Source organism: Myotis nattereri (genome assembly GCF_964212035.1).
Source record: "Myotis nattereri genome assembly, chromosome: 1".
In the NCBI taxonomy this organism is placed as follows: Eukaryota; Metazoa; Chordata; class Mammalia; order Chiroptera; family Vespertilionidae; genus Myotis; species Myotis nattereri.
The window spans coordinates 200,507,824-200,533,675 of NC_138075.1; the positions used below are offsets into that span (position 1 = coordinate 200,507,824).

The 25,852-nt window shown below is 45.3% G+C and overlaps 1 protein-coding gene across 2 annotated transcripts; it reads left to right on the forward strand.

The window, feature by feature from the left end:
* The first annotated feature begins 4,954 nt into the window (after window positions 1-4,954).
* OCIAD2 (OCIA domain containing 2) lies at window positions 4,955-22,451 on the forward strand. Of its 2 annotated transcripts, none has more exons than XM_081101358.1 (7): window positions 4,955-5,238; window positions 7,795-7,919; window positions 12,766-12,862; window positions 14,665-14,718; window positions 19,242-19,289; window positions 20,239-20,356; window positions 22,100-22,451. In XM_081101358.1, exons 2-7 carry the CDS (start codon window positions 7,857-7,859, stop codon window positions 22,179-22,181), a joined length of 462 nt encoding a protein of 153 aa, XP_080957484.1. In that variant the 5' UTR covers window positions 4,955-5,238; window positions 7,795-7,856; the 3' UTR covers window positions 22,182-22,451. The 2 variants fall into 2 exon arrangements, with proteins under 2 accessions (XP_080957484.1, XP_080957485.1); XM_081101359.1 differs by having other exon boundaries at window positions 4,958-5,398.
* Window positions 22,452-25,852: the final 3,401 nt, after the last annotated feature.

A 25,852-nucleotide genomic window follows, 5' to 3' on the forward strand; every position in this document is an offset into this window, starting at 1 on the left:
ACAGGAAGGGCTCTGCAGCAGAGGCGAGGGAGGCTCTCCTGCAGAAAGTGGTAACTCCCATAGCGCTGCCTACCTCTGTGCCAGGCGCTGTTTCAAGCAATTCTTTCTGTAGTTAGAGCTATAGATTTACAGTGAGGCTGTCAGTGGAATCCAAGCCATCTGGTTCCGAGTTCATGCCTTAAATTCCTCATCTCGACTGCTGTCTCCGCTGAGACCTGAAGAGTAAGTTTGAGCTTGTCACCAGAGTGTAGGTGTCTGGGGGTGGGGGTGGGATGGACACGTGTGAAGGTGCCCGGGACGTGCCATGAAGAGGGAAGTTGAAGTTATTCCACCTGCAACAGGTGCAGCTAAAGCTCCAACAACCCTTAGGAAGCGCACCACCAAGAACTGACGCTCGTTTCCCTAATGCTGAGGAAAGTAGGTCAGGGGAGGAGGGCTGCCTGGGGTAGTGAGGAGGTTCCAGAAAATTCCTCTCAAAAGTAAAGTCTTCACCGACAACTCCAGACGCTGGCAGGGATGTAGAGCCACAGGAACCCTCACTTACTGCTGGTGGGGGTGCATAATGGTACAGGCACTTTGAAAGACAGTTTGGTGGTTTCTTACAACATACTCCTACCATATGACCAACACAAAAACTTATGTCCACACAAAAATCTGCATGCAGGTGCTTATAGCTGCTTTATTGGAAGCAACCCAGATGTCCTTCAGTAGGTGAGTGATAAATAAACTGAGGTATGTCCAGACAGAATATTATTCAGCACTCCAAAGAAATGAGCTCTCGAGCCAGGAAAAGACATGGAGGGGCTTTAAATGCATATTACTAAGTAGAAGCAAATCCAAAAGGGTTACATACCATATGATTCCAATTATATCACATTCTGGAAAGGGTAAAACTATGGAGACATTAAAAAGTGGTTATAGTGTGGTCGTAGGGTCAGGGTAGTGGTGGTGAATAGACGAAACACAGAGGGTTTTTAGGGCAGTGAGTGAAACTACTCTGTCTGATACTGTCATGGTGGATACACGTCATTACACATTTGTCTAAACCCATAGAATGTACAACACCAAGAGTCAGCCCTAATGAAACCATGGCCTCTGGGTGATAACGATGTGCCCATGTAGGTTCATCAGTTGTAATGAATGTGCCCTGTAGTGGGGGATGTTGACCCTGAGTAAGCTGTGCATGAGTGGGAGGAAAGGGCATATGAAAAATCTCTGTATCTTCCTCTCAATTTCGCTGTGAATCTAAAACTGTTCTAAAAAAATAAAGTCTATGGAAAAAAAGTAAGTCTTACCCAACTTTCTAACAATTATGTTTTGATTAAGCCTTTTTTTCGAAAATGGAAATATGCCCTTGAAGGAGTTAGATCTGTGCTTGGACTTACACCCTGTTAGGAGTATTTTTTAAAAAAAATAAGAAAATAAAATTGCTGCCCTGTCAGCTTAGCTCAGTGGTCGAGCAGTGACCTAGGAACCAAAAGGTTGCGGTTTGATTGGCCAGGTTGCGGGCTCAATTCCCAGTAGGGGGCATGCAGGAGGCAGCCGATCAATGATTCTCTCTCATCATTAATGTTTCTATTTCCCTCTCCCTCTCCCTTCCTCTCTGAAATCAATAAAAATATATAGGAAGGAAGGAAGGAAGGAAGGAAGGAAGGAAGGAAGGAAGGAAGGAAGGAAGAGAAGGAGGGAGGGAGAGAGAGAGAAAGAGAGAGAGAGAGAGAGAGAGAGAGAGAGAGAGAGAGAGAAAGAAAGAAAGAAAGAAAGAGAGAAAGAAAGAAAAGAAAAAAAAGAAAGAATGTCAAATTGCTTTTCTCCTACCCTGACTCTAGCCAGGCTGGGAGGCTGCTCCAGAGACAGGCCTGGGACAGACACCAGGAAACAAAGATGACAACACTCTTTTGGAATGAGGCCAAAGCATCTGCCACAAGACATTACTGGCCTCTGCTTGACCACATATTCCCTCGGCTACCCCAGGAGCATTCTCTTTTATGTATTCAAAGGGCTTCGCATGCCAGGCTGTGGTAAGCAGTTCTGACTATTGAAGCACTAGCATCACTCCTGGGATGTGTTAGCAGCATTCGTGAGTGCGATGAAGGGTAGGCCTGTCTCAAGGAACTGGAGACACAACCAAATCAACGTATCCTCATCTTTGTATTTCAGATTTCCCCCATTTGGACTGAAATGGTGATCTTTGGGCCTGCTCTGCCTCTTGCTGAGTCTGGCAGTGTGAATATCAAATCCAGATGAAGCTAAAGCAGCCAGAGCTCTGGGTCAGTGGCCCAAAAAGCTCAAGGGGAGCTGGCAACATGCCTCTCGCGTCTGCCGTGCCAGCTCATGAAGGAGAGCTCAGGCTGTGCGTGTCACCTCATTTCTACCCGCTGCTCTGCTGGTGGGAGATGTGATGTTATTTACTCCTCAGTGAGGCGAGGCGTGACCACGAGGTCTTGTGATTCACAGAGCCTCTCACGGAGCTAGGCAGGTGGCAAGTGGAGAGCTGGAGCAAGCAAAGATGTCAGGAGGGTGATGGCTCCGCAGGCCGCCAACATACCCCTCCCCACACACACCAGGAAACCTCCCCACCAGGAAACCAGCCAGGGCCCCTTTCCCCAGCAGGGAACGGGTGGTGGTGAGTGAGTCCAGAGCTTGCTCCCTGCAGTGGTGATCTGCATTCCTACCTGCATTTCGTTTTTAATCCATCCCACTCCTTCCCCACTGGGGCCTGGTCTTCAGCCAGCCACATGACATGGTACTCTCTCCCGCCTCCCCCGTACGGCTTGTCTGGGTCCCTCCCCTCCCTTGCTGTACCTGTGTTTCAGAATGAGAGAGAGAGAGAGAGAGAGAGAGAGAGAGAGAGAGAGAGAGAGAGAGAGAGAGCTGGAGAAGCTGAGGAGACCGAGGCTCCAGCACATGCCGAAGCAGGAGAAGGAAGAACCTCAGCCACTCCGTAGGCCCCTGGAGGGCCTAAGATTGATGTTGGAGAGGCAGGCAGGAGCTGAATCATGCAGGGATCTGCTAATGAATTGGGATCTTGCCGGAGGACAGTGCAGGGCTATGGAAACAGTTCAAGCTGGAACCTGCCATGAACACTTTGGCACTAAATTAGCCACATTTTTCATAGCATTAGCCAATGATAATCAACTTGGCCGGCATGACCCTGAGGCCCTGCAGGAAGCTACAGCAAAGCCTAAGAAAGGCTCTGTTCAGTGCTCCATACTTCCAGGGCCAAGTCCACTGTATTGTACTTTAATTCTTCGGGAAGTGACAAATTCTTCGCGGGAAGGACCCTTGTCTTTTATCTCTTATTTCTGAAAATGCCTGGAACAATGCATGGGCACACCAGATCGATTTGTCCAACAAATATCAAGTGATGAATTCGTATAATCTGTGCAATTATACAGTCCTAAATTCTAGTTATTTAAGGCAATGAGTGAACATTCTGGTGGAAAGTAGAAACGAGGGTGGGGACACGGACTTTAGAATAGCAAGATGGGTCTTTGTTGGAAGTTAGACTTCTATGTCATGGAAGGCTGTTCGTTTTCATCACCAACCCAACGAGAAAGCTGTTCCCGTCAGGCCACAAAATGACCGAGGCTTATGGCTGACTTCTGGTAACACAATGTGAAATCAGCCATCGAACTAGAACCCCTTTCATTTGCAGGGAGGGAGGAAGTGGGGTGTGAGGAAACCAGAGAATCACATGGAGGAACGTGGTCTGGGGGAGGGACTAGGGAACGTGGATCCTCCAAAACAACACTATCTTGACAAACAGTCTGGAACCCAGGCTCACTCGTTCATTTGTTCAACGGCTATGTGTTGAGCCCCTCCTGTATCTGGGATGCCAAGTACAACAGCAACCAAAACAGGCACCCCCTTGTCCCGTTGCTCATGAAGATTCCCCTGAAGCACGGGAAGCAGGCTTGAAACACCTACCGAGAGCACAGCACGTAATAACAACCGCGGGAGGTGCTGTGAATGAAAACAGCAGAGCGTCCTGCTGTGAGAGAGAAGAGAGCCCTGCCTTCGCTGGCTGGGGGCCCCCCTGGCAGGTCTTCCTGAGGAAGAGTCAGAGAAGGATGAGTAGGAAAACGCCAGGACTAGACTGATGGGGAGGGGTCCCGAGCAGGTGGAGGGGGGAGCTCCATGCCCGGGCTCAGGTGGAAAAAGCCGGGTGAGCATGAGGAAGAGAAAGGGTGGACGTGCCCGTGAAGGGGTGCACACTGTGGAGGGGCTGAGGCGAGAGGCTAGAGGCCAATGTCGGCAGCAGGAAAAGGTGAGAAAGGATGAGGGCCTTCCACGTGGTCCACAGCCTCTCTTCCAACTCAGCACAGGCAAAGGCACCAGCAGCCTCCCCCACATGTCGGAGGCTGGGATTGGCAGGAGGCTGGAGCGGGTGGACAGAGAAAAGTGGAACGAGAAAGCCCGGGCCAAGCTGACTTGGTGTGGACTGCCACCTCCCAGTGCGGCCTTGCGCAACTCAACTTCTACTCCATCGATTGAAGATGAGAATGCGCACCCTAAAGGGTTGTAAGAAGGAGTGTATGGGGGCGGGCGAAATGGGTGGAGGGGGTCAAAAGGCACAAAGTTCCAATTACAAAATAAATAAATGTCCTGGGATGTCATGTACAGCATAGTGACAATACTTAATAATACTGTATTCATTATTTGAAAGTTGCCAATGAGTAGATATTAAAAGTCCTCATCCCAAGGGGAAAACATGGAGGGGGGAGGGTGGTGGTAAATGAGTGCCTATGTATAGGATGGATGTTAGCTAGCTTTCTTGTGGTGATCATTTTGCAATGTATACAAATATGGAACCATGATGTTGTACACCTAAAGCTAATACACTATTACATGTCAATTAAATCTCAAGTTTTTAAAAGAGGGATTGCAGGTGACTGAAGTCAATGCCACGCTCAAGGGGAGCGTTCAGTGAACGGCTGTTGCGTTCCTGACGGGAGGAGGGAGTTATCTGAAAGGGACCAGGAGGCAGTGTCAGGACAGTTCTGGGGAGTGTGGTGGGAGTTTCGGGCAAGAGCCGTCCGGGCCTGGCCGCTGAGTGTGGGCACCGATGCCACCGCCAGAGGAAGGGGCAGCAAAGTGGGGAACCGGGGTGCAGGCGATGAGTGACTTGGGGGAGTAAGTGAGAAGCGGCGAGCGGAGGGGGCGGAGCAAGAGGAGGAAGGAGAAGGCTGGAGGGGAGATCCGAGGAGAGAAGTGAGGGCCCGCAGGGGAAGAGAGGTGAGGGGCCCTGGGGCCGCCGGGGAGAGAGGCGAGGGGCGGGGGTGGGCGCCCGGGAGGCGGGCAGCGGTCCCGGCTGCAGCCGCAGCGGCGGGGAGCGGCGAGCTGCGCGCTGCGGGCGCGGGAGCCGCGCGGCCTGGAGGCGATCTTCACCTTGCAGGTGAGCCCGCCGCGGGGAGCCGGGGAGAGGGCCGGGCGGAGGCGGCCTTCTCGGGCGCTTCGTTCCGGGGGTCCCGAGGAACCCGGGGACTCCGCAGGCCGCTCTGGCCGCGCGGGTCGGCAGAGGCCGCCTAGAAACTCGCCTGCCAACTCCTCCTCTTTGCTCGGCTGCGACCTAGGCAAGGTTGCGGGGCTTGGGTTCTGCAGGCAGCCTCTGGCTGGGGGTGGCAGCGGATTGGGGCAGATCGATTCTGGGATTAACCCCCCCTCTCCCCCCACCCCCACCACCACCTGAGAGTGCGGTGACCCCTCTAAGGACCGTCCCTCCGACCACTCGCACCGCCCCCCTCCTGCTGCCAACCTCCCCCCACTGCCCACCTGTCAGCATCCTCCCCCTTTGTCTCCTCCCCCCCCCCCCCCCCACACACACACACATTGAAGAAGCAGAAAGACCCCAAACCAGACCAGGGCCTGGTGGTGGGAGCTGACCCGGAAGGCAGGACCCTGGAAGGTTTGCTTAGCTGTGCGCTGTTGATTAACTGGGTGCAGGGGACCTGCCCACCACAGCTGTGTATCTTTGCTTCTTGATTTAAGGCAATGGCCGAATCCTGACTGAGATAGATATTCCCATTTGACCTTTGGTGCAAAGACTCCCTGGAAATCTTCAAGAAACAAGGCGCCCAGGTCCACTCTCACCGTTGCCCTTTACTGCTCACGCACTCACTGCGTGCTGGGTGCTGGGTGCTAGGTGCTGGGCTGGGGCTTATGGACCTCATCCCTCCTCCTTATCCCTCCTCCTTGCAACAGCCCCTCAAGGTTGCTTGTCCATGATCCCTACGTTACAGGCGACAAAGCTGAGGCACAGGCTCGTCAAGTTATTTACCCCAAAGCACAGGGCTAGCAAAGCGTAGAGGCAGGATCTGAATTCAGGTATTTCTGATTCCAGGAATGTCCACTGTAGGGCATCCTGCTATCTTTACAAGAACATCAGGTACCTAAGGTGAAACGTGGTACAAGTGAGGGCCCCCTTGGCTCATACGCCTGGCAGGTTAGTAGGAAGCAGAATTGTGTGAGAAGATGCTCTTTTTGCAGGGAAATCAGTGGTCGTCATGGCGTCCGGGGCCACGGAGTGCAGTGGCCTTTGGCCAGGCGTGGACTCAGAGTCCACCTGGACTATGTGCGTCCTTGCCAAGTCACTCTTCTGAGCCGTGTGACACCAGTGATTCATTCCCTCTTTCATTCCTTCTCCTCCGTACCGGCTACTCCTTTCCAGTCCTTTCCTTGGCCTTTTTCTTGTCTCCTCCTGTTGGTATTCCTTAGCCTCAATGTTCACACCCTCCAATACTCTTTTTAGACAATTTTGTTTGTTTCTTGCTTTATCTGTCATCTCTATGATGGCAGCTCCCGAATTCACCTTTCCAGTCTCCCCTTAATCTCTAACTCCAGACCCAAATCTTCAAATGTTCAAATCTCTATTGGCTAATTCCAGTGTATGAACCCTCAGGCACCCAAATTTAACGTTTCAAACTCAAGTGTATTATGTCTATGCCTCCCACCAGCGTGTTAGTTCAGGTCTCCACGCTGCCTTGCCTGGACTATTACGGTGCCTTTGAAACTGGTTTTTATGCCGGGGAGTCCATCCACCCTCTACAAGCTCAAGAGTCCTAGTCTTTGGTGCCTCAGACCTGACCAGAGAGACCAGAGGCCAGACCTTCTTCCTCTCCTTCCTTAGCAGCCTGGATTAGCTAGGTCTGGGGAGCCTGCGGCGTGTTGTGTAACTGCTGACTTGTTTGGCTTCCCCTTTATGCTGTGAGTTCCTTTAGCACTGTGTTTGCCTTATCCTTAATCCTATCCCCTGGCCTGGCACATAACAGACACTCAGTAAATATTTCTCTAGTTAATAGCCTTGTAATGAATTGAAGCTCCTTTAGGACACAATTTATAGGTAGTAAAAAATTTCAGTGTTACAGAGTGTGACATTTCATATATGTGTGTGTTGGTGGGGGAGAAGCATTAGATAGTAAGTTGGCAGCCCAGCCAGAGTGGCTCAGTGGTTGAGCATCGACCTATAAACTAGGAGGTCAGGGTTCGATTCTCAGTCAGGGGCACATTCTTGGGTTGTAGCCTCAATCCCCAACATGGGGCATGCTGGAGGCAGCTGATCAATGATTCTGTCTCATCATTGATGTTTCTATCTCTCTTTCCCTTTCCCTTCCTCTCTGAAATCAATTTTCAAAATATATTTTTTAAAAAGAAAGTAAGTCGGCAGGTGGTTGGATATTGACTAATGACAAAATGAAAGCATGTTTTCCAAATATGTGAGTTGATATTAGAGGCGTTTTTAAGGTTGATGGAACATTCGGACACAGCACAGTGGCTGTCTTCTCTTTTCCCTAGACATCAGGTCAACGTGTAAGCTGAGTACACTCAACTAGAAGAGAAGCAAGGACAGCATCATCATGGCGTCAGTGTCTACCCATGGAAACCAAGATAAACCGCATTTGCCACCACTTAGCAAGCAGGTATGTTTTTAGTGTGCCATCTGAAGAGGAGCATCATACCAGACTTTCCTTAAACCGCATCCAGCCCGGCACTTTGTTGGATGAATTCAGGGAAAATGGAATGGGGAAGGAAAGTGTGTTGTTGACTGCCCTGAAAAGCATGTTTTAAACTTTTATTTCCCAAATCCTTTCTTTATTCTTCCCTGTTTAGCATCCAGCCTAACCAAACCTTACATAGGCTGTCAGTGATTGAAGAGATTTCCCTGAGCGGAGCAAAACTCTTCATTGACTCTAACAGAATGATGTGTGGTGATGCTTGTTTTCACATTTTTCTTACCAAGGCCAATCTTACCAAATCTATGCCGCAGACCGGAGTTGCCGTTCAGGAGAGCAGAGTCCTGAACCACTAAATTAGCCATCAGGTTGAGAACCCAACTTTTCAATTTGTTAAGAATGAATATGAGGTGTTACAGGGATACATAAAGGAAGAAGAGAGAAAGTATTGTGATGGGTCAATGAAGTTCATGTTCTCTGGGGTCAACTTTTCAAGCTAAAAATAGTTCCTGGAGGAAATGATGTTTAAGGAGCAAAGTTTAGGAGAGGCAAGCAGACAAATGATATCAAGTCACAAGGAGAAGTATGTAGACACCTGAGTTGCCTTTGTGAAATGGAGAGCCATAAAACATTTATGGGTATAAAGAAAAGGCTCGCCAGGGCTCCTCTGGGAGGCTGTGCAGGAGTTCAATCTTGACGGCAGGACTCACAATTATTGTGAAGTCGGGTTCCTGACCCTGGATGTGTGTGTGTGTGTGCGTGTGTGTGTGTGTTTGGAGGAAAGGAGAAAGGGAGGTGTTCCTATTGCTGCCTCAGCCCAGGCAGAACCAAGAAGAGATACTTACACTGGGATAAGGAGGAGTGCTTGCTGAGGAACTAAAGTGAGTAGAGAGTGAGAACAGTTCCTTCCTGTCACTGTGACTTGCCCTGACCACCACCTCCGTGTACTGTGCTGTGCGGAGTTGCAGAGAAAGAGAGAGGTGTCCTGCTTCGGTTGCTTGTAAAGCTCTGAGGGCATAGGTGCCACAGGGTCCTTCAACCTCGTTATCAAGTATGTAAAGTGCTTAGCCCCTGGGAGAGAGCTCAAGAAATGGTGACCACTGCCCGGCTGGTGTGGTTCAGTGGCTAAGCATCGACCCATGCATCCAGAGGTCACCTGTTGGATTCCCAGTCAGGGCATATGCCTGGGCTGTGGGCCCAATCCCCAGTAGGGGGCGTGCATGAGTCAGCTGATCGATGTTGATGTTTCTCTCTCATCGATGTTTCTACCTCTCTCCCTCTCCCTTCTTCTCTTTCTAAAATCAATAAAAATATATATTTCTAAAAAAAGAAATGTGACCATTATCCACATTGATATCTACTACAAACAAGAGTTCTGAAAAAAACATAAGCAAAATCAGCAAGGTCAACTTCAAATGCCAAGGAGCTGCACCTCAACAAGAAAAACAATAAAACTCCCAGAGGTAAATGGCAGAGGACCTACATAAATCATTCAGAGACAAGGAAATATTAGCTTGACTTTTTAGTAAGGAACAAATTAAATAAAATTAGCTTTAAAAAAATGAATGAACCACCCACAGAATGGGAAAAATATTTGCAAGACACATATCTAATAAGAGTCTAGTACCCAGAATATTTAAAGAGCTTTTACAACTCAATAACGAAAAGACAAATGACCCAATTAAAAAAGTGGGCAAAGGACTTGAACAGGTATTTCTCCAAAGAGAATATATAAATGTACAACAAGCAAATGAAAAGATGTTTCATGTCGTTAGTCATTAAAGAAGTGCAACCCAAACCACAATGAGATAACATTTTACACCCACCGGCATCGCTATAATTAAAAAGAAAAACAAAACAGAAAATAGCAAGTGTGGACAAGAATGAGAAATTGGAACCTTCATAGTTTGTTGGTGGGATTGTAAAATGGTGCAGCTCCTGTAGAAAACAGTTTGGCAGTTCCTTAATTAGTTAACCATAGAATTTTACATATGACCCAATGGAATTAAAGACATGTTTAAACAAAAACTTGTACAGGAATCTGCACAGCAGCTCTATTCACAATAGCCAAAAGGTGGAAACAACCCAACTATTCATCAATAGATGAACTGGTAAACAAAATGCGGAATATCCTTGCAATGGAATATTGAATCATAAGAAGGAATGAAGTCTTGATCCATGCTACAACATGGATGAACCTTGAAAACATTATGCAAAGGGATAGAAGCCAGTCACAAAAGGTCATTTCTTGTACAATATCATTTACATAAAATATAAAGAATAAAACAAATCCATGGAGACAGAAAGCAGATTAGTGCTTGCCAGGGTGCTAAAGGGAAGTGGGAATGAAGAGAGACTGCCTAAAGGGTCTGAGGTTTCTTTTTGGGGTGGTGAGAAAATTCTAGAACCAGTGATAACAGCCACACATCATTGCAGATGTACTTAATGACGCTGAATTGTGTACTTAAAATGACTGAAATGGTAAATATTATGTTATGTGAATTTTACCACAATAAAAAATTAACGAGCCAATATATGACAAAAGATTACAACCCAGGGCCAGTTGTGGGGATTCATTATCTCAGCGCTAGAGATGAAGGGGGCAGTCTGGCTAAACAATATGTAGAGATGTTCAAACACAGTAGTTCTCAGGGAAATGCAAATAAGACAATTAATTCTTACTTTATACCTATTAGACTGTCAACATTTAGGAAACTGGATAATGTCAAGATTAGAAAATTCCCTCTTTACCTAACCTGTTTGGAATCCAGCTGACGTGCCCTTGAGCAGGCTCTGTGGGCCAAGAGGGGCATTCAGGCACTGCTAGCGGGAGTGAGTGGCGCAGCCACTGCAGAGAGCAATGTGGCAAGACTTCGTGAAATTGGAAATATGCATGCCCTGTATTTTACACATATATGTGTGTGTGTGGGGGGGGGGGATCTGAAAAATGTTATCACTTGGCTCTGTAAGAGACGTGTGGTGGTGGCGACATGGATGCATCCTGGGGAATTACACAACAGTTAGAAGCTGTGGACTAGATGGATATAGCAATAGGGGTGGATCTTAAAAGCATAGAGTTGAGTTGAAAATATTTTTAAAATTAAATCAAATACATAAAACAATACCATTTACATTAAAAAGATGCATGCATCCAAAACAATGAACACATACAAAAGATCCACATTAAACACATAGAATGGCCCAGCCAGTATGGCTCGGTGGTTGATCATCTACCTGTGAACCAGAATTGTGGCTTCGATCCCCAGTGTGGGGTGTGCAGGAGGTATCCAATCAATGATTCTCTCCCATCATTGATGTTTCTATCTCTCTCTCCCTCTCCCTTCCTCTCTGAAATCAATTAAAACACACACACAAACACACACATAGAATGGTGGTGATGGGCAGAGGGGAATAAGAGTAGAGAATATGGATAAGAGTGAATAATACCTACATATCTACAAAGGAGGAAGATTGTGAAGGATGGGAGTTAGTCCAGTTTATAGCATGTCAACAGGATAAATACTGTAAAATAATAAAAGTCAAACATAGCAATAGTTCCACCAGAAATTTTATAACATAAAATATGTTAAAAAAAAAAAAAAAAGCAACACTGTCAAGATAGAAAGGAAACTATATAGAAAAATACAAAGCAGTCTGCTGATGAGTTCATAGTCTAAAATGCATACAGAAGTGTACGGTAAAGGTAAATTAGAATACAGCCGTAACCGGTTTGGCTCAGTGGATAGAGCATCGGCTTGCGGACTGAAGGGTCCCAGGTTCGATTCCAGTAAGGGTATATACCGTGGTTGCGGGCACATCTCCAGTGTGGAGTGTGCAGGAGGCAGCTGATCGATGTTTCTCTCTCATCGATGTTTCTAACTCTCTATCTCTCTCTCTTCCTCTCTGTGAAAAAATCAATAAAATAATATATTTAAAAAAAATACAGGTCTATAAATACAAAACTCGACATCCAGTGCTCAGAGTTTGACCCCAGGAGTGTGACCCCAGGAGTGTGATCCCAGGACTGTGATCCCTGGAGTGTGGTCTCTGGAGTGTGATCCCACGAGTGTGATCCCAGGAGTGTGATTCCTGGAGTGTGATCCCACGAGTGTGATCCCAGGAGTGTGATCCTTGGAGTGTGATCCCTGGAGTGTGATCCCAGGAGTGTGACCCCAGGAGTGTGATCCCTGGAGTGTGGTCTCTGGAGTGTGATCCCACGAGTGTGATCCCAGGAGCGTGATCCCTGGAGTGTGATCCCAGGAGTGTGGTCTCTGGAGCGTGATCCCGGGAGTGTGACCCCAGGAGTGTGATCCCTGGAGTGTGATCCCTGGATTGTGGTCTCTGGAGCGTGATCCCAGGAGTGTGATCCCAGGAGTGTGATCCCAGGAGTGTAAATAGTGTGCTGTAGGGAATCTCTTCACCCAGGAGGCCACGCTGAACTGGGTCTGCAGGAAACCAGGGAGGCAGAGGGAGCGGGTAGCATTGCAGGAAACATAGACAGGGGCTGGAGGTAAGGAAGAAAATGCGGCAATGTGGCTGCAGCAGGAATTCTTTCTGACCAGATAACTGCTCCATGTTCGCTAGTCGATGAGTCACTCTTGGCTTCTCCAGCTGGGATTATTTCCTTGCCCGGTCTGTCCAACGTTCCCAGCTGGAAGGCACTCGCTGAAACAGGTCACTGCTCTGTGCGGTGGCCAGCCCAGGACGACACGCTGCATGACCACAGTGAAGGGAGCGCCCTGCCCTTCCCCAAGAAAACAGCAGATGCTTTTCTGATGATTTCAGTCGACTCACCGTAGAACTTTCCTTACAGAGCCTGTTGTTTTGTCCAAAATCAAAACTGCACATCCACAGAGCGGAAATTTCAAAGATTATCAGAGAATGTCAAGAAGAAAGTTTCTGGAAGAGAGGTAAATTGCATCCCTTTTAACCTTTGTTAGCACTGTATGTGCTGCAATAAACTGCCTAAGTATCATATTAGAATTATGGCAATGATTTACTCCTGAGCAGGGGCTTTGCATAATTCCTTGAAGAACTTTGATATCTGGGCTGTTTAGAGTTTAAACCCATGTTGAGACTCCTTTTTGAGGGCAGAGGTAATATTTGATTTACTAGTAGGAGCACACAGAACGCTTTTATGTGACCCAGAACATGGGCCTAGAGTGTTATTTAGAATTTCTTGAAAGAGTAAACCTTCTAAATTCCACTAGACTCTAACCTCATTGAGTCAGGGAATAATGCCAAATTTATTGCTTCATCCCAGAGCCAAGCACAGTGCTTCATATATAGAAAGTACCTAATCAGTATTTGTGGAGTGAATGGAAAGTCGCAGGGCCCATTAATACTTCTCTCACAGTGTCTCTGAAATAACCTTTCTGCTGAGTCATCTTCTTTCTCTGCCTGCCTGATATAAATAAGACAAGGGTGTGAATTCAGCTATGCTTTAAGGTCTCTTCCAATTAAAAAAAATAAAATGGGTGTGGGGGGAGGGTAAGAGATAAACCAAAGGACTTGTATGCATGCATGTAAGCATAATCAATGGACACAGACAGTAGAGATATGAGGGCATGTGCTGGGGGGGTGGGGAGGTGGGAGCCGCCGGGGAGAGCCCAATGGGGGGAAAAGGAGACATATGTAATTCTTTAACCAATAAAGAATTTAAAATTTAAAAAAGAAAAAGAAAAAAATCATGCTTTGTCATTTGAAAATGTCATAATAGAACCTGCAGATCTAGTCCCAATATTTGCAACATTGCCGACACAGGGATCATTTCACTGTGAAATACAGTTTGATTTCTCAAATCATTCCAACTCAGTAGCAATTGTTTTGGAATAAACACTCTTTAGAAGTTGTTATTCATCATGCATTACGATGATGATTGATTGTGCTCCTAGCAATTCATGTCTTTTCTGACAACCTATGAGTAAGTAATTTAATTAAGCCCAGTAGACTAACATTTCAGTATGACCCATTCGCCTACCATCAGATAGATACGAGTGGAAAAATTGGTTGCAATTTAATTTGTCTTGGTTGCTAGGAAGAGCTAGATGTTTATCACAGCTCGCTGCTTTTGGAAGAAGTCACTTGACACATTTTGACGGAACGAGAAACTGCCTTTGCCAGACTAACTTGCCTGTTTTGAAAATGACAGCAGAACGTCGCCCATGTTTAACATGAATGCAGTAATCTTGTAATCCTCAGAAAATAGACATACCCAAATGGTGCAACAAAATGTCATGAAAGACTAAAGCAGAGAAATATCCTGAATAGGATATTATGCAGGAGTTTTATGGTACTGGTATTTTCTAGTATGTAGGATTAGAAATTTCAAAATATGTAATTCAAGGCAGCTCCCAAATGCAACAGCTACATGTCCACACACAGACACGAACGTGCCTGCGTGGTATGTAGTGGCCAGAATCTGGTGCCTGGTGGGCGTTCAGGAAAAGTGGATGTCAGAGACGGAGTCCCATGGGGTTTAGGTTTTGTTAGATTAAAGCTGTACAGCAGGTTCAGTGCCTGGGAGCAGATCCCGGGAACAGTCTTCAGGAAGTACTTAATAAATCCTTTATTTGTCGAATAAGTAAAGTAAATGACTAAAAAGTCATTGCCAAGGTAGGTAAGAGAAAACACTCCGAGTCATTCTCCCTGACTTCTAGGTGACGTGCCAAGTTCTAAAATTCCAGCACTGAAGGGCGTTTTTGTTTTGCAGCTCTGCCCTTTTCTCTTGGAAGCATGCTTGTTACCCAAGGACTAGTCCACCACGGTAAGAATCAACATTCGTTTAATAATTTAACTCCAGTTTTCTGCGAGCCTCCTGGCCGCTTTTTGGTGCGGGGCATGTATTTTGTGGTGAAGGACTTATTTATGCAGGCTTTTGCCTATTTTCAGATGAACCCCTCCACCCACCCCTCCGGAAGATGTCCTAATCCCCAGAATGAGTGGCTATGTTAGGTTACCTGGCAAAGTGACATCAAACCTGCAGGTGGGAAGGCTGTTAATCAGCTGACCTTAAAATAGGGAGATTATTCTGGATTAACCAGATGGGCCCAGCATAATCAGATGGATCCTTAAAAATTGGGTCAGGCCTGACTGGCATGGCCCGACCTATGAACCAGGAGATCAGGGTTCAATTCCTGGTCAGGACACATGCCTGGGTTGCAGGCTTGGCCCTCAGTGTGGGGTGTGCAGGAGGCAGCCGATCAATGATTCTCTCTCATCATTGATGTTTCTATCTCTCTCTCCCTCTCCCTTCCTCTCTCTGAAATCAATAAAAATATATATTTTAAAAAAAAATTGGGTCAGAAGACAGAACCAGAGAGAGGGCAGCATGAAAAGGTCTCACTCAACACTGCTGGCTTTGCTGATAGATGAGGGGCCAGGAGCCCAGAGTCCAGGAAAGGGGGTGGCCTCTAGGAGCTGGCAAGGAATGCAGCCCTGCCAGAACCTTGATTGTAGCCGTCTGCCCAGGCCTGAATGTTTGTGCCCCACCCCCCAGTTGACATGATAAAATCCTAACCTGCAAAGGGGATGGTATTAGGAGGTGAGGCCTTTAGGAGGCGATTAACCCATGAGAGTGGAGCCCTTGAGAATGGTAGTGCTCTTGCAAGAGACCTCACTGAGCTCCCTAGCTCCTCCCACCACAAGAAGTCTGCAAACCCAGAGAGGGGCCTCACCAGCCCTGAGGATCCCCTGATCTTGGACTTCAGCCTCCAGAACTGTGAGAAATCAATTGCTGTCCTTTATAAGCCACCCCCCCTACCCCCGCACCCCAGTCTTGTTTTTGCAGCTCCAACAGACTGACACACCCAGTGAGATCCATTCTGAGCTCTGACCTCCAGAACTGTAAGCTTGCCGATGTGTGTTGTTTTAAGCCTCCAGGTTTGTGGAAAGTTGTTACAGCAGCCACAGGAAACGAATACAGTGCCTTTCTCTGTGCCAGAGTCCCTGCGTCTCCCAGGGGCTCAGTATATGTTAGACAAAGTGTCCCTGCGCAAGGATGCTCCGGGGAGGAAGTCAATGGGGCTGAAATCCACCAGGCTCTGTCCCTCAAGCCATTTGTCCTGGCGAAAGGCTGCATTTCCTGAGGAAGGGCGCCCTGTCTAATTTGTACAAGAGGCATGAGGACTAGCAGGCGCCCTGCACCTCCCCACACAACCTCTCCCCTCCTCTTGGTGTTCCAGTTTACCTCTTTCTTTGTCCTTCCTTGCTCCCTTCTTTTTTCCTGTCTCCATTTCACCAGAGAGCCCATAGGCATTGCCTAGTTCCCAAATAGCAAGAAGGCACCTGACCCTGTTGAAGCCCATTGCTTTGAACACTGCTGATGACCAGGATTTTAAAAAGAGTATTTGTACCCAGCAAACATGAGCAAAGACGTTCAAGTTCTTTTTTGGGTCTCAGAGACCACATGTGTCATTTATCTAGGAGAATCCCATTTCAGTCGATATTATTCTTCTCTTAAGGATTTAAGTTGATTTAGTAAATATGATTTCATTGTTATAACTTGAAGATAGCCTTTTTATGGAAATATATTTATCAATCAGTAATGAGTCTTTGTCAGGCCATTTTTGACAACAAAGAAATAGTCATGCCATTATATCTTATAAATATTAAACTTCTCAAAATCTATCATCTCTGGCATGTGTGCAAACATACTTTTCCAGGGTTGTGCAGTAGTTTTCTACGACTACTATAACAAATTAACACAAACATAGTGACTTAAAACAGTGCAAATGTATTATCTCACAGTTTTGGAGGTTAGATGTCCAAAATGGGGCTCCCTGGTCTGAAATCAAAGTGTCCCCAGGGCTGCTCCCCTTGCTGGGGGCCCTGGGACTTCCTTTGCCCTTCCAGCTTCTAATGACCACCCACAGTTCTTCTTGGCTCATGGCCCCTTCCTCTGCCTACAAAGCCAAGGTCTTCTCCTCCTGCCGTCTGTCTGGTTCTGCCTCAGAATCCCTCTTCTACATTCAAGGGTCATTGTAATTACATTGGGCCCACCTGTGCCAAGCCGGCACAGCCATGGGTGAATGAGAGAGGAAGCGGTGAAGGATTTAGAAAAGACAGACAAGAGAATAAAGCTGGGTCTAGGTGGGATGCTGCTCTCTGATGGAGAGACAGTGCCACGGCCTGCAAGCAGAGTCTTTATTTATTTATTTTTAAAAAATATATTTTATTGATTTTTTACAGAGAGGAAGGGGGAGGGATAGAGAGTTAGAAACATCGATGAGAAAGAAACATCCATCAGCTGCCTCCTGCACACCCTCTACTGGGGATGTGCCCACAACCAAGGTACATGCCCTTGACCGGAATCGAACCTGGAACCCTTCAGTCCGCAGGCTGACTCTCTATCCACTGAGCCAAACCAGTTAGGGCCAGAGTCTTTATTTTATAGCCAGATTCCACGAGGCAAAGTAAGGGTGTGGTAAGAACATACTTGGGGATTTCGAATCTACTCAATTACATCTACCTGATCAAGCTTTGTTTACTTGCTGCACCTCCCACAGCCTATATCACTCAGCCACGTGGGACCACAGGTTCGGACCATAAGGTCAAGCTTACAACTATAGCCTTTGGCTGTAATTGTGCTGAGACTTGCACGTGGCTTGGCCATGAGAGGACCGTGCCCTCTCATTAGTCCCAGGCTTGAACCTGTCCAAACGCTGTAGCTGCTCTCCACACCCACCCAAATGATCCAGGATAATCTTCCTATTTTAAAGTCATCTGATTCACCCTAATCCCATTTTCTACCATAATTCGCCTTTGTTATGCAATGGTAACATATTCACAGTTTCCAGGGATTGGGATATATATGGACACCTTTAGGGGGCCATTATTCTGCCTATCACAGTAGTAAAGTTTTTATTTAAAAAATTGTGGTAGGTATACAATCAGGTGTCAAATAACAACATTTCGGACAATGACAGACTACATGTACAGTGGTGCTTGCATAAGATTGCAATGGAGCAGAAAAATCCCTGTGGGCTAGTGATGTGAGAGCCATGGTAACGTCGAAGCGCAAGGCATTTATCTCTCAGCTATCTGAGGTGATCCCAGTGTAAACACCCCTGCTGCACTGCCTGCCATATAAAAGTATAGCACCTGCAACTTGGACAGTATGCAATACTTGATAACAACAATAAACGACTGGTACTGGTTTATGTAATGACTATACTTTTTGTCATCATTTTAGAGTGTCCTCTTCCACTTATAAAAAAACGCTGGATGTAAAACAACATGCTGTGTTACGCCAGCAGCAGCCTCGTGCATCTTGTGTTTCCCGTGCCTCTTGATTGCATCGCTTTCTCTTGAGTTTGACTTAATCTCGTGGTGTTTCGTACAGTAACATGCTGTACAGACTGGCAGCCTCGGAGCAATAGTTTATCCCATGCGGGCTAGGTGTGCAGGAGGCTGTACACCCAGGTTTGTGTGAGTGCAGTCTATGATGTTCGTACAATGATGAAATCACCTAAGGATGCCTTTCTTATCATGTATCCCCGTTGATAAGTGAGGCATGACTGGTACTGGGAATCCTTAAGTTGAATTTCATAAGTTGAGGTACATAAAAAGGGGAGGCAGCAGTGACTAATTGTTGGAAATAAGTTGTTGGCTCCACCTTTGCACTGATATCTTTAAACAAGTCTTGAATTGTCTGTTTCATGTTCTTTTTTTACACGTTAAAGCTAACACTTGCTACTTGGCAAAAATGGCTATTTGAGAGTTAAATTCAATCAAGAATGGAATTGTAACTCTTTTAGGGTCATCTCTTGTGATTAAGAATCAGCGCCCCGGCTGGTGTGGTTCAGTGGATAGAGCGTCAGCCTGCAGACTGAAGGGTCCTGGGTTCGATTCCGGTCAAGGGCACATGCCAGGGTTGTGGGCTCGACCCACAGTAGGGGGGAGTGCAGGGGACAGCTGATCAATGATTCTCTCTCATCATTAATGTTTCCATCTCTCTCTCCCTCTCCCTTCCTCTCTGAAATCAATAAAAATATTTTTTAAAGTAAAATATTTAAAAAAAAAATAATCCAGCCCTGGTCAGGTGGCTCAATTGTTAGAGCATCATCCCAAATGGTTGTGGATTTAATCCCTGGTCGGGGTGCATACGGGAGGCAACCAATCCATGTTTTTCTCTCTCTCTTCCTTCCTCTCTCTAAAATCAATAAAAAACCATATCCTCAGGTGAGGGTTAAAGAAACTGCGTATACATTAAACTCTGAAGATTTCCTTATACTTTATAAGTTTAAATAAGTAATACAATGAAGTAATAATGTATATATTACTCCTTAGGTTATTTAGCAGCTAACCCAAGATTTGGATCATTGCCTAAAGTTGCACGTAAGTCATAGAAGTAAAAGAAATTATTTTTAAATAGATGTTTATAGCAGCTGGAGTTATGAATGTCCAGGTTAACCAAATTGCCTGCATTGCCTTTCTGAAAAATCAGTCTTTATTTTTTGCCACTTCACAGTCCTTCGTTCACTCAACACTTCCTGGTATCAAGTTGCACCATAGGAACCTCCCTTGGAGAGTCCTCTTTAAAGCGGGGACGAGGCCTCCTGGCAGGGTCCGCGAGAGCCTCAGAATGAGAGATCCATTCGGGGCTTAAGTTTTCTTCTTTGGGCCAGTCTTTTCCGGATATTTTCTGTAGTGAACATAATAAGTGAATAATTTTTAAAAATCAGGGACTTTCTAATACACCAATGATAAACCCAGGATTTCCCTTTTTCCACTCATAATACATCGATCTACTTTGTACAAAAGGGATGCTTTCCCGTTTACAGTCTGAAACCTCATTCCCAACAAGAGGAGCAGGTTGAAGATTTCTTCCCTGAGAGGCTTTCTCTGCCTCGTGACCTCTTTCCCCTACAGGCAGGATGGACCGCAGCTCCCCAAACTCCAATCCATACAGAGAATTTCCTACCCAGTGATTTGGAGAAACCATAACCCCCTCTCTCCCCTGGTGGCCTCAGACATTTATTTGCTGGCCTGGCCTCGCTCAGGCTGCCTGGCCCTGGCCCGGGGTCACACCTTTGCTTGCTCTGTCCTGGCCCTTGAAAGTCTAATCCTGCTCTTTAACAGGGAGCTTCATTCCCAGAGTGTTTGTCCATTGATTTGTTGTGGTGCTTTAAAAAAAAAAAAAAAAAAAAAGTGTTGTCTTTATTGTTGAAAGTATCGTGGTACTTTTAATATTAAAATTACTACTATTAATAAAGTTCTAGAAGATAACTAGTGGAAGAGATTTTGATGCTTTATTTAATCTACTTTTCCTAACCTGCTTTTACAGTTGCTGGTATCCTGGGATATGGCCTTGGAAAGGCATCATACATAGGAGTCTGCCAAAGTAAATTTCATTCCCTTGACGATCAGCTACGCGGGGCTGGCTTTGGTCCAGGGCATAACAGGTTTGTCATCTGTTTGACTGAGGAATTGTAATGAAGATACAGTGGGGCCTTGACTTACGAGTGTCCCGACTAACGAGTTTTTCGAGATACAAGCCGTCTCTCGGCCGATTTTTTGCTTTGAGTTGCAAGCTAAAATTCAGGTTACGAGCCAGCTTCAGATACCCCACCGCTAGTTGGCGCAGCGAACGTCACAGTGAACGCCACAACATCAGCCCAGCATCACATGTCTCACTCGTTCACTTTTTGATTTGACAAGTAATTTGAGTTACGAGCTCCGTCACGGAACAAATTAAACTCATAAGTCAAAGCCCCACTGTAATTATAAAAAGGTAAATAAAAGATGATTCACCATTTATAATATTAAACAGTTTTTCTTAACATCTATATGCTGGGGTAAAAAACCTCCTTAAGCCTCAAATTTTGAGTTCTTGCTATTCGACTTCAATAATAATTACTTATTATTTGATTTAGTTTCCTATTTCATTTGCTTAACAAACATTTAGTGAGTATCTACTATGCCCAAGGCATTGTGCAAGTCTGAAAAGAATACCTTAGTCAGCAGACATGGCTTCTATTATCACGGGGTTACACCGAATTTAAACAGGTTTCTTTATTGCAGGACTTTTCAGAGCCTTTACTGTGTTAATATACTGTATATAGCGTGATTCCATTAGGGGATATAAGCAGTAGGACTCTGGAGTGAAAGGCATTGCCTCTACTGTTAGAACACCTGGGTCGAAAACCAGTTGTACCACTTATTAAATAAACCATGTAATCTTGGAAATGTTTCTTAAACTCTCTAATCTTCAGTTTTCTCAACTGTATAAAATGGTGAGCAGAATTGTTTTCATGGAATTGTTATAAGGAGGAGAAATGACTGTGACACTCAGTAAGTAATAGCGATTTCTACCACAGGACTAGTGTTGGGGACACATTCACTAAAGACCCTCACTTGTCACAGTGGATTCTATGTGAGAGGCAGCACGGTACTGTGGGGGGGAAAACAAAAAACACTGGGCATGGTCATTATTGGCCTTTATCTTGAGTGAAATTCTGGCAGTCTCAAGCCAAGAAGCAGCTCCTACTACTCCCTAAGACAGTGGTCGGCAAACTCATTAGTCAACAGAGCCAAATATCAACAGTACAACAATTGAAATTTCTTTTGAGAGCCAAATTTTTTAAACTTAAGCTATATGGGTAGGTACATTGTTATTAACTTAATTAGGGTACTCCTAAGCTGGCCTTTTCTAAAAACGTCCTCAATCTGATTGAGGTCCGTTTGCTGAGGTCAACCCCTTCCAGCTCTCCCATCCACACTCGTCTTGTAGCCAGTCTCACTCAACTCGTGCATGAATTATGCGCGCCTCCCCTACGCTGTGTATCCTGCAGCCCACCTGCCCCGCGTCTCCGGTCACCCAACCGACCGACCTAGCGACCGACACCCCCCACTTCTTCCAACATCACTTCTTCAAAATAGACTCCCCAGTCCGAAAACCGACTTCTGCGCATGGGCCACGAAGTTTCAATCGCACTGTACGTGCGCGCCCGCACGTGGTATTTTGTGGAAGAGCCACACTCAAGGGGCCAAAGAGCCGCATGTGGCTCGCGAGCCGGGGTTGGCCAACCACTGCCCTAAGACATTGGGCCTGTGAACATCAGCCTAGGACAATGTCTCTCAATCAGGTGTTAAGACTGGAGCTTCCAGTGTCAAATCACAAACCTCTCTATTTGCTTCTGTCCTAGGCACTGCCTGCTTACCTGTGAGGAGTGCAAAATTAAGCACGGATTAAGTGAGGAGCGAAGTTCACAGCCATCAGCTTCCTAAACTCTACACCTGTGGCTTTTGAAGTTTCTTAAAGTTCTGAATTTGCACACACACTACAATTTCAAGTGTACTTGAAAATAGCGTACAGTGGAACAGAAACATTGTGATTCTCTCTTATCAAAATGCTTTTTGCAGAAGATTCTCAGTTGAATTGAGTGTATGTTTTTCTACTGTGTACGAACATGGTGGGAGAATTCACACACCGAAAAGAAATTATGTTGTATTCTAACTTGTACACAGTGAAGTAAAAGAATGTCAAGTCCTCTCTAATTTTCCCCATCTATTCGTTCTTTCTGCCTTAGTTCTGGGTTTTAAAATCTCTTAAAGTGGGCAGGCGTGAAGGTTGAGGAGCTTGGGAAGTCACACCCCACCAAAAACCATTGTGTATGGAGATAGAAACATAGGGCAAGAAAGATTGCTTCTTATAGGTTTGTGGGGCATACCTATAAGTGAGAAATGCGTCACTTCAGAGAGTCACAGTATGGGCCAATTGTCCTTTCGGTGACCTCGGTGACTTTATGCCTCATCAGTATGGTGGAGTTTTGCTTAGCCATTGGGTACACGCTTATAGTCATTACTCAAGTACTGGGTTTAGTTTATATACTGCTAGTGGCCTCAAAGAATAAACACAACTTCCCAAATGGTCCCTTCTTCTCCCAGGGAACAGTTTATTATGGGAGGAATCATGGGAAGAATTAATGCATAGAATGATAAACTTTTAAGGCTATAGGCAGATCAGAAGCAGCCAATTCAACCCCATGAGTTGGATTCCTATTTATTGCGAGGTGTGTGTTTTTTGTTTTGTTGTGTGGCGTGTGTGTGTGTGTCTGTGTTTTGTTTTTTGGTTTTTTGCAAAAAAAAAAAAAAAAAAAAACAACAACAAAAAAAAACCCTCTTCCATTGGTGACCTTTTGTTTTATGGCGGGTTGTCTGAGTCCTACTTTAAAAATGTCCCTTGCATTTTTTGCATTTTCTCAGAAAAATGCTTTCTTTCTTTTTTTAAAAATATATTTTATTCATTTTTTACAGAGAGGAAGGGAGAGGGGTAGAGTTAGAAACATCGATGAGAGAGAAACATTGATCAGCTGCCTTCTGCACACTCCCCACTGGGGATGTGCCTGCAACCAAGGTATATGCCCTTGACCGAATCAAACCTGGGACCTTTCAGTCCACAGGCCGACGCTCTATCCACTGTGCCAAACCAGTCAGGGCAGAAAAATGTTTTCTATGTGTGTCACCATTTATACATTGGGCATGTGTATGTACGTAATTTGTGTTTTGTGTAAAACCTGCACCATAGAGGTAAAAAGAGGAACCTCATTAGCAGTTAATACTTGATATGAAATATTTTATTTAAAACATCAAAAATATTTGCAAGTTTCTATTTTCACATGAACACTAAGTGTATGAAATGGAGTGATGTTTGACTATCTCTTTGTGTATACATCTCCTCATGTCTCAGTCGATAAAGTTCTCCTTCTGTAAACCCGATCACAGAGCCAATATCCTAGCTTCTTGGATGCAGTTTAATTCTTGGCTCTGGCTTAGCAATTGGTGACTCTTTGTTATCTCTGCTATTGGTAAAAGTTCAGATTTGGGCACATTTATTTCCTGCATTCCAGAAAATTATTTCCCAGGAATCAGAACATTTCCACATTGCTAAGGACAGCAAGCCAATGCAGAAATCGGTCTCAGGGTATTGGGAAAGGTCAATCTATTATTGTTGAGAAGGCACACTGTTTTTCCTGCTGATAGCTTCACAGTTCTGCATCAGATTGGGTTTATTGTTTGGGCTCTCTGCTTTTCCAACATAAGTAAGTTATTCATGGAAGCAGTTTTTTTCACAGTGATCTCAGTGTGAAAGGAGATCTATAAAGAAAAAGAAAACCTAGACGGTCATCTAAAAACTCTCAGATATTTTGCTCCATTATCTATTGTATATATTAGGAAGCAAGTATCTGGGAAACAATGTCTGTTTCTTAAAGGAAGATGTGTTAATGGAGCAGCATTTGCCGTTTAGCATGTAGCAATTACCAACAACACTCACCACCACGCTGGTCATAAGCTTGTGAAAGTAGTACCTTCGTGGTGAAAAAAAAAAAAGTTGTACTGTATATATAGTAATGCTTATATATTTTTTAAATTCTCATTTAAGCAAAGATATTCTTTTTCCTTGCTGTCAGAATGGATGGTTTATCTCTGTTTTCTGTGAACATTACACAAGTAATAAAATTAATCTTGAATGGCGTGATTAAGCCATGAAAATGTGCTGTAGGTAATTTTCATGATATTCAAATAATGCAAATCTGTTCATTGACAGAACACGTTTCCACTTTGGAACGCTACACCCAAATTTCAACGGTAGAGTTTGATTCCATAGACAGAGTTGGCAGAGATGTCGGTGACTAACCCACCGGCTGCAAAGTCCAGGGCCAAATTAATAATGTAATTGAGTGAAGCTGGACTAGGTGCATGTTAAAACAGGCATAACCTTCACTTCCACACACACAAATAGGCCACCCGCCGTTGTCAAATCTTCCAGTTTGCAAAACAAATAAGTACAGGTTTTATGTGAAATATCCTGGTTTTTAAATCTTGAATCTTTCATCTATTCCATTGTTGCCTACTGTGTTCCAGGCACTGTCTTAGGTACGTCAGTGGGAATGTGACAGGGAGCACAACCAACAAAATTCCACACCTTCCTGGAACTTATATTTCAGCACCAGTCTGAGGTTTGAGACCTGACTCAACCCCCAACCCACTGAAAATCCCCTCTGCTGTCTGGGCAGGTGAGGTTCCAGGACCTACGTATGTACTTCCAGGGGAAGGACACCTGCCGCTCCATGTGCAACCCAGTACACTGCCCAGGTGCAAAACTACCCAGAAAGGTCTGTGGGAGCCCAGGCCTGCCTCCCTGCCCCTCTAGACTAGCTCCTCCAAGACAGGAAGTGTATCCTTTTTTACTTATTTCTCAATTTCCACCCTCAAGCAGAGTTCTTGGCCAGACATAGGCACTTCATAAGTATTTCTCAGCCTAAACTTGTAATTTCCCTGTGGCTACCCAACAGACTTCTTCTTCTTTTGCATAACAGCCTTTAAATATTTGTGATGTCCTCACATACCAAGACTCCAGAAATGGGTTTACCAGATTTTTCTTTTAGGCACCTGAACGGATAGCAAGAGGCACTCTACACTAGGCCCTGGGCTCAAATTCAGCCCCACCATTACTGGCTACCTAACATTGAGTCAGTTATTTACCTGCTCTGGGCCTCAGTTTCCTCATCTGTAAAATGGGAAGATTTTCGATTTACCTGTAGGTTATTCATGAGAATAAAATGAGTTTAATACTTACAAAATGCTTAGCACTGTGCATAGCTCAGAGCAGCCACTCAATGGATGTTAACAACTATTACTAATGCAGTCCAAAAAATGTTTCATTATGTTCCATTTTTGGCCCATGCTAGGCTTTTTCACATGACCTACCTTTAAGTCAATTCTCTCCATTTATGCTTATGCAGCAGGTCATTCTGAATTTCAGTGTAACTCATTATATATACACTTATCTCTTTTCAATTTCATGATCCTGATTTCAGGCCCAACTATCTGTCCTTTTCAGTCCAAAATCTGTGATTTAACAGGTGAGTGATGTGTCGTCTGCATTGGAAAATATT